Source organism: Ursus maritimus, unplaced genomic scaffold (assembly GCF_017311325.1).
Source record: "Ursus maritimus isolate PB19 unplaced genomic scaffold, ASM1731132v1 scaffold_23, whole genome shotgun sequence".
NCBI lineage: Eukaryota > Metazoa > Chordata > Mammalia > Carnivora > Ursidae > Ursus > Ursus maritimus.
This window is the reverse complement of record NW_024424786.1, coordinates 27,743,229-27,758,164: the sequence shown is the minus strand read 5'-3', so window position 1 is coordinate 27,758,164 and position 14,936 is coordinate 27,743,229. Positions and strand designations below refer to the sequence as shown.

At 42.6% G+C, this 14,936-nt stretch overlaps 1 protein-coding gene across 3 annotated transcripts in view; it reads right to left on the bottom strand.

The window, feature by feature from the left end:
• ALKBH3 (alkB homolog 3, alpha-ketoglutarate dependent dioxygenase) overlaps positions 1 to 14,936 on the bottom strand; it is a 33,154-nt gene continuing 18,218 nt past the window's right edge. For all 3 annotated transcript variants that reach the window (XM_008701058.2, XM_008701057.2, XM_008701059.2), the window contains 2 exons: positions 1,018 to 1,116; positions 1 to 255 (listed from right to left, as the gene is read on the bottom strand). In XM_008701058.2, coding sequence (XP_008699280.2) covers positions 163 to 255; positions 1,018 to 1,116 — 192 coding nt within the window. In that variant the 3' untranslated portion in view covers positions 1 to 162. The remainder of the gene's footprint in view (positions 256 to 1,017; positions 1,117 to 14,936) is intronic.

The following is a 14,936-nucleotide window of genomic DNA, read 5'->3' as shown; positions in this document are numbered from 1 at the left end:
TGCTCGCTGTCATTTAATAGGACTCCGAGGCTGGGAAGCAAATCCCCACCCTTGTCTTCCAAGTAGCCACCCCGTGAGATCAGCTGGACCAGCCTCTGGAAGTTTCTTCACAGCAGAAGGTTTGCTCAGTCTCAGCCCAGCTTCCCTCTCAAAGATCTCCCATCACCAGTACGCCCCTCCAGGGTCTGGATAAACTGTCCGAAAGGTCAGGTTTATTCTCGGTTCTCTAGAGTGGTACTCTTTGGGCACTCGATGCTAAACAGAAATATAAATAACTCTGACATAAACACATTTATGAGGACATGGACATATTTTGACTTCATCCCCCCTCAACCCCGCGTGAGCATCAATAAGCTCTTTGAAGTCTTGTGGAGAAGGGTTTTCTTCTCTGAAGCAAATCCCTCCCAGCCCCCACCACTCGGATAAGCCAGCGCCCTCACGGTGAGGCACCGTTTTTATCTTTTCTAATTGTTGTTCTTCCTCACAGCTTCCTACCATTTTCCCAAATCTCGTAAGACAACACATAAATGACTGAGACCAAAGGCAGGCATGAGATTCTACTCCCATGCTAAGCATTCTTCCATGAACTTGCACACCTTGAAGGTGACCTGGCTTTAAAAGAGCCCAGCCTAAGGCGAGAAGCTATGCCACCCAGTATGCCAGCCACTGGCTACCTGGAGATCCTGAAATGAATTGAAATCAAATTAAAAATTCAGTCCTTCAACATACTAGCCACATTTCAAAAGATCAATAATATTTGTGTGTGTCCAGTGGCTACTACATGAGGACTTAGATGCAGAATATTTCCAGTGTCACAGAAAGTTCTACTGGATGCCACTGCTGCAGAGGTCCATTCTGATCGTCAGAATCAAAACTCCTTGGAAATGATGTCACTGCACCGCCTCTCGCTCATGATAAAAGCAACTTGCCTTTCCCCATATTTACTAGAGAAATGAATAATCATACGCCTTCAGGGCACCGCCTCCATGTGAATCCGAAATTCTTGTACATTCTCACCTGCCAGTCAGCTTGTGTCGCTCCTTCCATGATTAACAAGGTCCCATGATCCAAGGGGATCTTCACTCTGTCCACATATGTGTAGTCTCCATTCTCTTCCTAGAAAACAGCATTCATTGCACTACATTTTTGCTTGTGTGACCAAGATGCCACAGAACCTGACAGTGGTCGAGAAATGCAAATCTCTCCTCAGCTAGACTGTAGGGGTTCATCTACTGGCTCTGTCCATGGCAGCCGTCTGGCCTTAGGCAAGTTGTGGCACCACTCTGTACCTTAATTTACTCATCTGTAAAATGGGGGTGACGACAGGACCTGGCACATAGGGCTGCATGAGCCTCCACTGTTGTGATCTGCGTACGTCACTTGGAGACTGGCGCATAGGAAGTGTAAGTGCCAGATATTACCACTAGCAGCAGCTACAGTGCAGAAGAGTCCATTCTGGCATGTGAAGAAATTAAGTCATTTATACAAGAACTCTTTACATCTGCTTTATGCTGTGCGCTGTGTTTTGCCATAGTGTGGGAAAAAATGGGCTTTTAAACAAGACATGGTGTGGTGAGTTCTCATCACCTTTTTACGATTCATGCTAATTCACTAATCAATGCCTATGTTAAAACTGGTTACGACTCTTCCTACAGCTCCTCTGGTGTCTTGGAGATAAATTCTTGTTTCTTTCCAGAACAGTCAACAGCAAGATTTTCTTAAAGAAGGGAGCTCTGGCTTGACCAGAACAGTGTTGCAAACTGAGACTGGCTGTTTAAGCCTCGGAGCGGCTATAGATCACAACTCCTCATCACTTCAGACAGAAATGCCTTGTATTGACATTGCCCCTCTCTTCCAGAGAGCTCAATTCATGTCCAGGCACGGCCTGCAAAACAGCCCAAAAATGGGAGTCACTCCTCCTTCACAGCTGACAAAGGGGTACGTTCAAAGAGTTCGTCAAGAGTTGAGACCCAAGCTTCCTGATTTTTCCATTTCCATTCTGGGCAGATCCACCCGTTCATCTCCTTCACTTCTGATGCAAGGGACTGCATTTGGGTTACTGCAGGATTGACTGCCCTGCAATACTGTGTTTGTGTTCATTATTGTAGGGGTGCTTCTGAGAACATAACTATTTACAGTGATTTCCTTCAGGAAAATCAAAATCAAAACAATAATGAACTTGCATAAACAGTTTAAGTTCCAGGTCCCAACCCTTGGCAGTGACTTTGTGGAGCACAGTCCTAACTTTTACAGGCAGAAGATAAAAGCAATGTTTGAAATAATTTTTGGCTTCGGTGATTGATTTTAATTGTGCCTGCCACCTTTTCTTTTCCAGCAGCAAGTAAGCGCCGAAGCATTAACCTCTGGCCCCTCAGCCAACCAGAGAGTAGTGGGAAGGTGACCCTGTCCTCGGGTGGCCCAGCTGCATCTCAGAGAAGAAAAAGGCGGCTCTCTGAAAAGAAGGACTCCAACTAGAGGAGATGGATGTGGGTGGCACGGCGGTTAAGCGTCTGCCTTCGGCTCAGGGGGTGATCCGGGCGTTATGGGATCGAGCCCCACATCAGGCTCCTCCGCTATGAGCCCGCTTCTTCCTCTCCCACTCCCCCTGCTTGTGTTCCCTCTCTCGCTGGCTATCTCTCTGTCGAATAAATAAATAAAATCTTTAAAAAAAAAAAGAAAGAAAAGGTACCAGAAGGGAGTGCATTGTCCATGAGATTAGAGGGCTCAAGGCTCCTTGATTTAAGCTGTAAAATCAGTTGTCAGATCAAGGTTCAACATAGCGAGGAGCAGACATTCTCCTGCCTTCTGCATACTGCATACCCAGGGAGTGCAGCAGGACCTTCATCTGTAACTCAAGCACAGACACAAGGACAGGGCTGCAAAATGAAGTAGAGAGGAAAGGCGCTGCCCAGACATGAAGCCAATCCTGAGATGAAGATCTCTTCAAAGAGTAAAAACATTCCTGGGGAGGAGGGGGCGCCAAGGCCAGTGGAAGAGAAGGGGTGAGCACTGTAATTCTGCCTGGAAACACCCGGCGGGAGTAGAGCCAGCAACCAAGAGAGAATTCCACATGCAAATGGGAACTATCAGCCCTGATGGAACGTAATGTTCAACAGAGCCATGTTTCACTTAATGCTCCTACGATCTGAATGTTTCAAATGAGAGAAAGCCTCAGGTTGCTTTTAAACATACTACATCCAATATAACCTTTCGCTGTACTTAAAAGCAGAAGAGGGAGATCTTTCACTTGGGATAGAGCTACTCTTGATCAGTCCCGAAGCAGACAGCGATACCCAGGGCACCCACTGTGTGAGGTGATGTCATCACTTTGCTGCTTGCTATTTGTCCCTTCCAACACCCTTGACTCAGAAAGCACATTCCTAATCTGCAGAAGGAGATAGAGAAGAGGGCAAGGGATTCTACTAAGGCAACACAGAGCTCACAAATGTGTCCTTCTTCTCTTGAGGACAGAGTGCCAAGAGACCCGAGAGCCACCCTTTAACTTAACCAAGATACACAGAGACTTTTTCCACTTTGGAAGAAGATAAAAGGCCAGCGGAGCTCACGTGGCTGTGCATAAAGACTCAAATTGATAAATGGATAAGCAACGCTGGAAGCAAGGGTCAGACTGTTTAGAGGAGTGCATTCACAGCCATTAAGCATGGTTAAGTTACCAAAACACAGCTCTGTGACCCTTTTGATTTACTCAGGTCTTTCTTCAAAACAAAACAAAACAAAACACAACCCTAAAAAAAACATGGCTTAGGATAAAATTTTCCATCCATGATCCCAATTAAAAGAGGCTTTTTAGGGGCACCTGGCTGGCTCAGTCAGTTGAGCATGTGACTCTTGATCTCAGGGCTGTGAGTTCAAGCCCCACTTTGGGCATAGAGCTTACTTAAAAAAAAGAGGCTTTTTAGGGTCACTATCAGTCTACGGGGTGGGTTTTGTTGTTGAGGATTTGGTTTTCCACACAAAATTTCACAAGTAGATGAAAAAAGCAAAAAATACATACTTTTATGTTAATTCTGATAAACACTCTCCCCTCCTCCCCAAGCACAGCCAGTTCATTTGAACACACGATTATGATTCCCAAGGCGCGTTGGACCTTCCCAAAGTTCTTATACTCCCACCTCTGCCTTCCAACACAAGCTTATTCGGTTTCCTTTAGAAAAATAGTATTTAGGGGGAAAAAATCTGGGTGTATTTGTCATTCTGTCATTACTAACCATCCAACAGACAGGAAATCTAAACATGTTTCTTTTCATTGGAAAGGTAACTGCATGTTTTACAAGCTCTATGTAGATTTTTCATGTAATCGCTCCTTTCTTGTCCTAAAAAGGTGCCTTAGACAATACAAACAACAATCGATGCTTGAAAATCAGAAGCAGCAGAGTTTTTTCTCTCTACAGAATAAAAGTGACATGAGTTCACTAAAGTAAAAGACACATGGAAATTACTGGTTTGATGCCTGGCTTTCTCCTCTCTGATAAACTCCATGAACAGAGGACTATGTTGTCTTGCCCTTTTGAAATACACTCGGTGCCTATCACACACATCAATAAATATGTGCTGAAAGGGGAAAAGCACCAAGAAAATATAACCCTATTATCCAGAATTTATGCAATGCATATACAGGAAACATTCTGTATATATAATCAAGTACTTTACATTTTGAACATGATATTGTGAGAATGTTTTTATGTCTCAAATGTACGGTATTTCAGAAATGGGGTTATATAATATTCCTTTTATGAACGTATCTTTCCTTCTTTAAACTCACAAATATTTTTTGACCACTGTGTATATCAGGCACTGTGTTAATGCTAAGAATATAGCAACGAGGTACACACTGCTGGACACTGAGATTTTAATACATCAGTATTGCTAAAAAAAAAAAAAGAGAGAGAGAGAGAAGAATGGAAGGAAGGAAGGAAGGAAGGAAGGAAGGAAGGAAGGAAGGAAGGAAGAAAGAAAGAAAGAAAGAAAGAAAGAAAGACTACTACAAGTAGATCCTTACCAAAACATTTTTGAGTATTTTTCTAAGGACATATTCTCAAAAATGGAATTACTAGATCCAAGGATATGAACTTTAAAGCAGTTTGACTTATACTACCAAACTGATTTCTTAAGAAGGCTGTGGCAATTTATAATTCCATCAGGAAACTACTACAGTACCTATCTTCTGATCACATCACCAATACTGAACATTACCAACTGACAATGATGAAAAAAAAATTTAGGGGAAAAGTAACAATTCATTATTCAAACAGAGAGTTCTTTAATTACTAACCCAGCTCAACATTTTTTCCCATGCCTATTTGCTGTTTGCATCTATTCTGTTGTGAACTCTCTGTTCACGTTCCTTGTCCACTGTTCTACAGGATGTTAGGGTTTTTCCTATTGATCTGTAACCATACATAGTGAGATATTTACCCTTTGTCATGCTTTCTGCAAATACTTTTCTCATTTGCTCTTTGTCCTTTAACTATGTTGATATTTAACACAGAGTAGCTCAAGAACTTTTAGAGTCAACTCTGACCTTTCTTTGGTTCTCCTCCACAGTTTTTATGCTTAGAAAGTCTTTTCTCATCCCGGGGGAAGTTAAATATTCAACTGCATTTCCTTTCTGGTTAATGAAAAAAAAAAAATTTACATTTTTTAAGATTTAATTCTTTAATCTACCTGGAATTTGGCTCCCCCCGCCCCCCCCCCCAGGGTTCTTTTTATAACAATTTCCAAATACTTAAACCAAGGCATCCTGCCAGACTTTTTGGACAGGATCAACCACAGTGTGTGCTGCACAGGTGCCAGGCACGTTAGGAACTATACGTACATCAGTGCTAATGCTCACTACAACTCCAAGAGAGATGATCGTTTCCATTTTATCATAAGCAAAGGGAACTGGAGGGAAAGCACATCTCTAAGGCAGAGGCTGGCAGGAAGAAGGCAGGGCTAGTATTTGGACTTAGATCTGCCTAGCTCTAAAGCTTCTATTTTTTCCAGTATACTGTGTTCTCCAAAGTGATCTCTATTCCTTCTGAAATCCCGTAACATTTCCTGTCCTAATTACATGGCACCCTGACTGAACCATAAGGGTCACAAACACCAGCAAGTAGCATAAATGAGGAGTGCAGGCAGGATGCAATGCAGTCGGGAGTGGGGGCCATGAAGAACCAGAGAGCATGGGGCCTGCAGACAGGTAAAGCTCCAGCTCACTGTTCCCTCAGGGTTGTCTGATTTTCTGGGTTTTCCAGGGAAGCTGATAAATGGCATTCTTATGTTAAATCTCCTGAGTTATAAATTTTGGCAAGTAATCGAATTTCTTTAAAAACGCCAAGTAGTATAAACAAGTCTGAGGACCAGATTCACTTCAAGAGCTGCCCAACTGTGCTGCTGATGGACCCATCATATGACTCCTTTTATGCCCACGTCTTGTCATCCTATCTGGCCTGGAAGCTCCCAATCAAGGCCAGTCGTAACTGCTGGGCTCCTCTGATCCTGCTTTGCCATTCCATACAGTAGTGCCTGATAGAAAGCTCAGGACACATATACAATTTCAAGTATGTATTCTTAATCTCAGTGACTCAACTCACCCAGAAAAGGCCATTCAGAGCAAAATATACTTCCCAATTAATGATCTCAATTTACAGTGAGACATTTGATTTTCCAAGTCATCTCTGATCCTCTGAAAAGGAGATGAGCTACTTATTTTAAAAATTTCCATCATTTTACTAAGAAGATGTTGATGAAAACAAAACACAAATGAGCAGAAAGAACAGAGTAGGAGCCTGCTACCTGTTTCTCATTTCCTGAGCTCTCAGGAAGCACTTGACATGCAGTAACTATGATTAGTTTCTGCACTGGAGGCATCACGGAAGGCTTCAAGGCTACAGTGGGTCCTTGAATCCTGGAGAGGACTTAAGTTAATGAGAAGGTGGAGAGTGAGCGTAAGGGAGAGCAGAGAGATGATCTCATGGAATGGTGCAATCACACAAGGAACAGCAAGACACCAAAGTAGGTTGGGCATAGAGTATGTAAAGATTTGACAGTCTGACTAAGAAGCTGACATTTTATCTTTTGTTCCAGTAGGAGCCAATAAAGGCTTCTGAGTTGGAAAACAAAGTGATGAAAGCAGTGAGCTCAATCTTGGCTCTCTGCTCCTCTTTAGCTATTCTCTTGCTCTGAATGATGATGTGGGACTCCATCGCTTTCCATTTACCTACGTTATCAGTTCTAACTCAATTCAACACACAGTTATCGAAGCCATGCTGTGTAAGTGATTTAACAGTGTGCTTCAGCCACATCGTCCGTAAAAACGGGGATAATAGCAGTATCGACTTCATGGGATTACTGGAGGGCTGAACATAAAGCACTTCGAGCAGGGCCAGGCACAGAGGCAGCACTACACATTTGTTATTTATCACCGTCATTTTCCTGCTGTGATTCTGACAATTCCCAAATGATGTTTCTAGCACAGGCCTGTCATCTGAACTGCAGACCAGCATAGCCAGTGGCCTACTTCCCCCTGCAAGTCTCAGGCACCTCCAACCTAGCATGTAAGGAACTCTGGTTTCCATCTACAAATCCTCCTTAAACAAGACCACAACTGAAGGCAAAAATCCCTGGTCCTCCTCCTTCTGAGTAAACAGCACCTCTATCCAACAACTGCTCCAGGCAGAAACCTAGAAGTCTTTCTTGATTCTTAACCTTCATATCTAAAATATTACTGGCAACTTCTATTGGTGCACCCTCAAAAACACACCTCAAGTTCATCCACTTCTCTTCATCCCCACCCCCACCACCTTAGTCCAAACCAGCCGTCTACCACTGGGTCTCCCACCCTCTATTTAGTCTTCTTCTTTTGCCTCTCCTCAAACTACTCCTCACACAGCAGCCTGAGTGATCTTTTCAAAATATTAACCAGATCATGTCATAACCTCATTTATTCCTACTGAACCCAGAATAAAACCCAAACTCAGAGCTCTAACTACAAGTTGTAATTATTTCTCTCTGTTCATTTGATTACTGTCCAGCTCCTAAGACCTCCATGAGGGTGGGCCCCATATTTGCCATGTTCACATCTATCTCCTCAGAGTTGAGCATAGCATCTGACACATAGTAAATGGTCAATTAGTATTTGTGGGACACAGGAGAGAGGAGACAGAGAGATAGCAACCTGTTCCTGAAAATATCTGGCATCTGGGTATCAGATAGAGTTGAGACAGAAAAGATGGGCATTAAAGACACTTTAGTATTTTAGACATCTGGTAAATAGAGCTTGGGATAAAGATGGTCACTAGGAGAGGGATGAATTCTTCAGACATTTCAAGAACAAATTAAGAAGATTTGGGAATTGAAATAATTAAGAGAACAGGGAAGAACTAAAAATAACTTACATGTGGGGTGCCTGGGTGGCTCAGTCAGTTGAGTATCTGACTCTTGATTTCGGCTCAGGTCATGATCTCAGGGTCGTGAGATCAAGCCCTGCATTGGGCTCTGTGCTCAGCGGGGAGTCTGCCTGGAATTCTCTCTTTGCCCCCTCCCCCACTGAAATAAATCTTTAAAAAAAATTTTAAAAATAAAAGTAACTTACATGTGAACCTGACCAAGAGTGTTATCATTATGAACATAAATGGACTTATCAGCAGGTGAAATTGTGGAGTTTTCTGAAAGAACAATAATAAATCTGATTTTATAGTTTCAGGTCAGAAGTCACATATGCTGTTGTAAGTGGAGATCTCCCTCCTCTCCCCAAATAAATAAATAAATAAGTGGAAATGTCCTGTGAACATGTGATGACTTGAACTTGAGATAAAAGTCAAGGCTTGAGATAAGAGATTCAGAAGTCACTCCACCTTAAGAAGGAACAGTTGAAGCCATAAGAACAAATGAAATCATGTTTATTAACTTATTCAACCAAAATACACACACATACACACGCACACACAGAGTGCTAAATGATGCGGGCATAATAAGACAGAAATGGACCTTGTCCATATGGCATTTATAATATACGGTCAGCTTATAATCTCCTAAAAACTAACTTAAACAAAGATAACAGATTCAAAGACAATCTTGAATGTCCATATTGTAGGGGATAATATAAAGGAAAAGTCCTTAAAGGAGGCAGGGAAATAGCAATGAGAAAAGTGTGAAAGTAGCTAAAATAACACAGTATTCCAGCCAACAGGAAAAAGAAAAGGCAGCTAAGAGATGGTTGAGTTTCAAGCAGAGAGGTGATGGATACGGGGACTAGTATTACAAGGAAGAACAGAATGATGATCGAGAAAAGGCTCTTCCAGACAATGGCATCTGTATATGAGCAAAGGGGTGGGGATGGGTCTGCAGCACAGGTGTGTCAAGAGTGAGGTCATTTGTAAGGAGAGGGAAACTGCAGACACAGAAAACTTATTCCAGAATTTGTGCCTCAAAAGCAAGCAAAGAAAAACCACCCCAGATGTTAGTACGAATGTCTGCAGAGTCAAGCAAAGGGTTTTCTCAAGATGGTAACAGATATAAAGGGATTTCCCTACCTCTCTGGTCCAACGATCAGATATATGGTAGAGCTGCTTGACATTTTGATCAAGGCTTTTTGCAGACTGAAATGATCACTGAAAACTGAATATTAGCCCATGCTACAGCTACGTAACCTGCTGAGGGCCAGCTGTCCCTTTACTTGCCTTTTAAGCTCATCTGCCACATACAACTATGATGATGCCAATAACGTCTCCCTCTCTGCTTTTTAAAAAAATATTTATTATTTGAGAGGGAGACAGAGAGAGTGCACATGCACGTGCATGGGGGGTTGGGGGGGGGAGAAGCACAGAGAGAGACTCTCCAAGCAGACTCCCCACTGAGCACGGGTCAATCTCACGACCCTGAGATCATGACCTGAACCAAAATCAAGAGTCAGATGCTTAACCGACTGAGCCACCCAGGAGCCCCTCCCAACCTGCTTTTTTAAAGATTTCTTTTCAGCTTGTTTTTACAATCAGATTGTGGAGTTCACTTGCCCTTGAGAACCTGGCTGGCTTCTTCTAGACTGCTTCATGGATCATCTAAGCTTGAGGCTATATTTGGACTGCAAAGTTGTTCCTATAGTGCCAATACAAGAACACAGCTGGACTTACTCTTCATAATGGTAACATGTTTTTTTAATCTGACATAAACAAAATATATTAGTTATGGAAATTACAAAAAGAGAATAAAGCTAGGACCCCACAATGTCATCTCTAGTTATTATCCTGCTGACTCGAACCACACTTTAAATGATGGCAACCTCAATATCGATCTGAAATACATTACTTTGAAAGGAGAAGCGGCTGTTTCTGAAATGAGATCTGCTAAAGTAAAAGGCTGGCTGGAAAAACATAGATTTGAAATCACTGAGGTTATCTGTTCAAAACAGGTTTAAGCTCATCTGCCACATACAAATCTTTGGGTTTTTATCCAACTCTTTCCTGATATTTGGCACTGATTGGCATGGAAGGTTCTGATGAGATGAGTGAGGACACTAAGTAAGCAGGAGGGACTGGTACGGGCGATCGATCATTGTATACCAGGGATGCCCAGTGATCTCAACAGTTCAGTAAGTCAGGACCTCGCCAAGGTCTTGCTTGGAAGGTCTGGGCAGTTGTTCAATGCAACAGAGGCTCTCTCCGTAGGTATCGAAAACAGCACTGGTGACCAGACTAGCATGAGAACTCCTGCCTTTCCTTCTGGATGGAAACACGTGGAAAGGCAAACAGAGCGAAATACTGCTGACAGTGTCTATTATTCAGACTTGTTGTCAACATAGCACCAGGGGCAGCGTGGGCACAAGAAGTTACTGAATTTCAGCAAAAATAAACACGGCTTTACCCTCACTGTTATAGTCCTTCTAGCAACACTGAATGTGCATTTGAAACCAGAAGGTTTAATGTAATAATGGTTCCATTCTTGGTAATATATTTCCAAGATATGCAACTTAAAGGAATTGCTATCCTGAAAGAGCTTCCACCAAGACTGCCACACCAAAAACAAATGCTCTCCATTTCCAACATTCAGCTGACCCCAGCCCCCAGTAAAAGTGCACGGTTCTTCAGTCATCCATTAAAACCACATAATTCATTCCCAATCCGTTCCTGGAATGACCTGATCACACATAATTCCCTCCACTCTCTCCCTCCTGCACCCTTCCACTGTGTCTTCCCGAACTCCCATTCAGTGATGAGCAAACCAGCCCCTAAATCCCCAACCTCACGTGCTCTGAAGGTTCCCTTGACTTGCGTGTCCTAACTGAAACCTTGCTATCTCCAGGATTCCAAATCCCTGAGGCCCTCTCATACGGAAAGTGACTGTGCCTTCCACATCCAGACAGCCAGGAGGTACTCCACACTAACACTTCCAGACCATATTCCCATGCCTCTCTGAAAAATCCCTGCTCCCCTGAGCTCATGTCATTGAATCTGTTCACCTTTGTCCTTCTCTGCCTTAGTCCCAGGTATGCACGACGTATAACAAGCTCTTAATTGGTCTCTTAGCTCCCACTCTTGCTCCTTTCTAGTCCAGACTCCACACAGCAGCAACTGACTTTGTAAAATTATCCATCAGATCATGTCACTCTTCTGCTTCACACATTTCAGTGCTTCTTAACGTACTTAAAATCTGCTCCTTCCTGAGGCTCACGAGCCTCTGCATGATCTGGCCCCTGTCCACTCTCCCCATCTCATCACCTGCTCTGCTCCTCAATGGCTCACTCTACTCTGGTGTAGGGCCTCCTTCTCCATCCTCAAACCCACTAAGCCCTCTTCTGCCCCAGCCAAGCAGTCATCTACCATGAAAACAGCACTTGGGAAGGAGGAGAACATCACCAGAAGGCTTAGGAATAGTTCTTAGGAGTATGGCAAGGGAGAAAAAAAATCTATCGCTGGGACACTATTTTTAAAAAGTCAAGTTTGGAAGCAGACCCCATTCCTAATCATGGCACATGCAAATTTGATGAATCATTTTGGAAAAAGTTGCTCCTCCAAGACTAAAAGGACCACCAGTGCCACTACAAAACTGGGTCGTCCTTGGCAAAAATTAATTCTTCCCAGTGGCAGTCAGGGCATGGATTCCAGCTGAGACAAGGCCCCAAGGCAGCAAATGAGGATTCCAGCTCCCACAGGATTTGACGTCTGAAGAAATTCAAGTCCTACCAGAACTCAGCTTTATGGGCTCAAACATATACATTTTCATTTACCCACCCACGCACTCACATTCTCCAAACCACTAAATGGCCCTAGAGATAGCAGCTCAAAAACTCAGTAACTATTCCTGATCCACAGGCTACTACACCCTCCCCGAGTCTCCCTTCTACTCCCTCAATGGATGCCATTTCACAGGCCAAAGGAATCTTGGGATTTTGGCTTCATTGCCATTCATTTCCTTTCCCAATTTTCAAATCTGAAAAGTCACTGTGGCATCTACAATTTTTAACAGCTTAAAAATTCACTGATTATTGCAACAACTTTGCTCCCATAAAGTAGTTACCAATTATCACCCCATTTACAAAAAAAAAAAAAAAGAAGTATAAATGAGGTGGATAGGTGCTTTTTGCCAGTATCAGTGACAGAAAGAGGAAATAAAAATGGATTTTCTAGATTTCATTTAGGGATGTATTAAAAAAACGAAGGTTATCAACAATTTCTTTCCAGTATTTCCTGTATCTTTTCAGAACAGATGCCGTAATCAGAAGAGGGGCTGATTAGGAGATATGGATGACTAGGCCAGCAGCAGTGGGGTGCTGGCTGAGGTGGGGGTTCAGTCACTACTCCATGAACTACTGCTCTGTGTAGTTTATCCAGCTTTCAAATTTAAGCTAGTCAGTATTACAGCATTTTGGATTCTAATAATCCTCATTTCTTCTAAAGTCCTGAAAAAATATCAGTATTTGTGATCCAACTGACCTCTTCATACTCCACTCTTCCCAGTAGTGGACAAAAAAAACCAAGAAGCAAGATAGGTACTAGGAACTCCAAGTCACTGGGAGCTCTCAGAGCCTCCACCATTGGAAGTGGTTTTACAACCATCTCTTCTGGTCCTATGAACAGGGTTCACATTCTTCAGAAGGTGCTAGAGAGAGAAGTGGCTTAAGAAACACTGAACTTGCCTCAACTCACCAGCCTGAGGTAGACAGAAACCCCTCACATTTTCAGGATTCAGTTGATGAAGGACAGAGCTTATCCACGGGTAATGTGCTAGAAGCTACAAGGCTTCTGGCATCTAAACCTCCAGCAAGCACATCACAAACTTCCTGCTATTATCTAATAACCCCCCAACTCAGCCATCACTGTTTCCATGGCAACCGACAGAGAAATAGCAGCCTGCCAAATGGCTTTTGTAGTTCCTTTTCCAGCTTGTTTTTCAGTACAGAATTAAAGCTAGCTGGGAAAAGAATCAGACTAATCTTTACAGCAGGGACACGATGCATTTTGGAAAGTACAACTGGGTCTGGGACAAGGAGTATAGACAAACTTTAATGAGCCCAGCTTGAAAGAATAAAAAAAGGTTCTTGGTTTCTAAAAACGTGTCCACTGAAGTATATTTGGTAAGTTTTACTTTTGTCTTGAGATAGTATATCCTGACATTGGCCAGAAGATACATATGGCGCTATTCACTCTTGTCTTTAATTGAATTAACAAAAGCAGCAATAGGGTGAATGGAACGGCAAGATCAGGCAAGTTTACTCGGCCACCGAGTACCTTGTTATCATTAAAGGAAACAGTAATTTACTCTAAAATCAAAATGAATGAGCAGGAGTTGACTGGCTTGGACTAGCGGAGAGTGAAGAAGGATCGGCATCTTGGAGGGGTGACACGTTTATCCCAGGGATGATGCCTGTATGAAGCCAGCTGAGCCAACTGCATGAATCAGAGGGGCTCATTCTTAGGGAACAAAGACCTCCTTGCCATCTCAGCACAGGGAGAAACTGAGGAATGACGTGTGTAGAACTGGGGCAGCCTTCAAAAGATCAGGACCTACAGAGATCTGCTGAAGGTGCCAGAAAGCACAACAAACAACAGCAGGGGTGAAGGGGATCGGATGTTAACAACAACAACAAAAGTGGCCCCAAACATGATTTTCTGTCTCGAAACTGCATACCTAAATAAAGTACACAAAAATCTCATGATTCTTCTATGTCACTTTCAAATGAGAAACTTTGACTCAAGTCAAACAGGTATTTAGCTTCTCTTCTGATAGGTTAAAACGAACCGGATTTTGAAAGAGGTTCCCTCCCACAACCTCTAACATACTCCAAATGTCTTGTTGACAGACGTGAAAATTACAGCCTATAGTGGCACACTAAGTTAGGTTCCTAAGAGTTTCCTGACAGAAAGTCAGACTCCTACAAATTCCGCACAGAAGACTAACGTAATTTATACTTTTTAATTTATGCTTTTACCTTGAGTTGTATGAATCATGAGTCATGTTCTCAGAGCCCTCACTCAAGTTTAGAAAGAAAAGTAGACACAGATTTGCAAAAACCATTTCCTTTCAATCCTTCAGAAAAAGGATCATTAGAATAAGATAGAAATGATGTACTCTAATATGCATTTCTAAGGCTGTCAACTCAGAAGAAAGGCTTCTGTACTTCTGGTTTAGCTAGATTTATGGAGCCCTAGATTTTGGAATCTGTTAAAGAAATCTGAATGAGGCCTTCCAAAAGTTTAAACTTGGGTCTTGTTTACCCAAGAATGGAACCTACAGGTTCTGGGGGGAAAAAGCCGTTTTTCAACTGTATTCGGTAACGTGTGAGGATCATTTCCAATATACTAACCTTCAATTTTCCCATCTTAAACAAGAGCCAGAACTGAAGGGATATACAATTATATCAAACTCAGTCAGTTTAGATAATGCAGGAAGCCAAGACTTATTAGAGTCAAAAGCCAGAGGTACGGTACTGACACCTT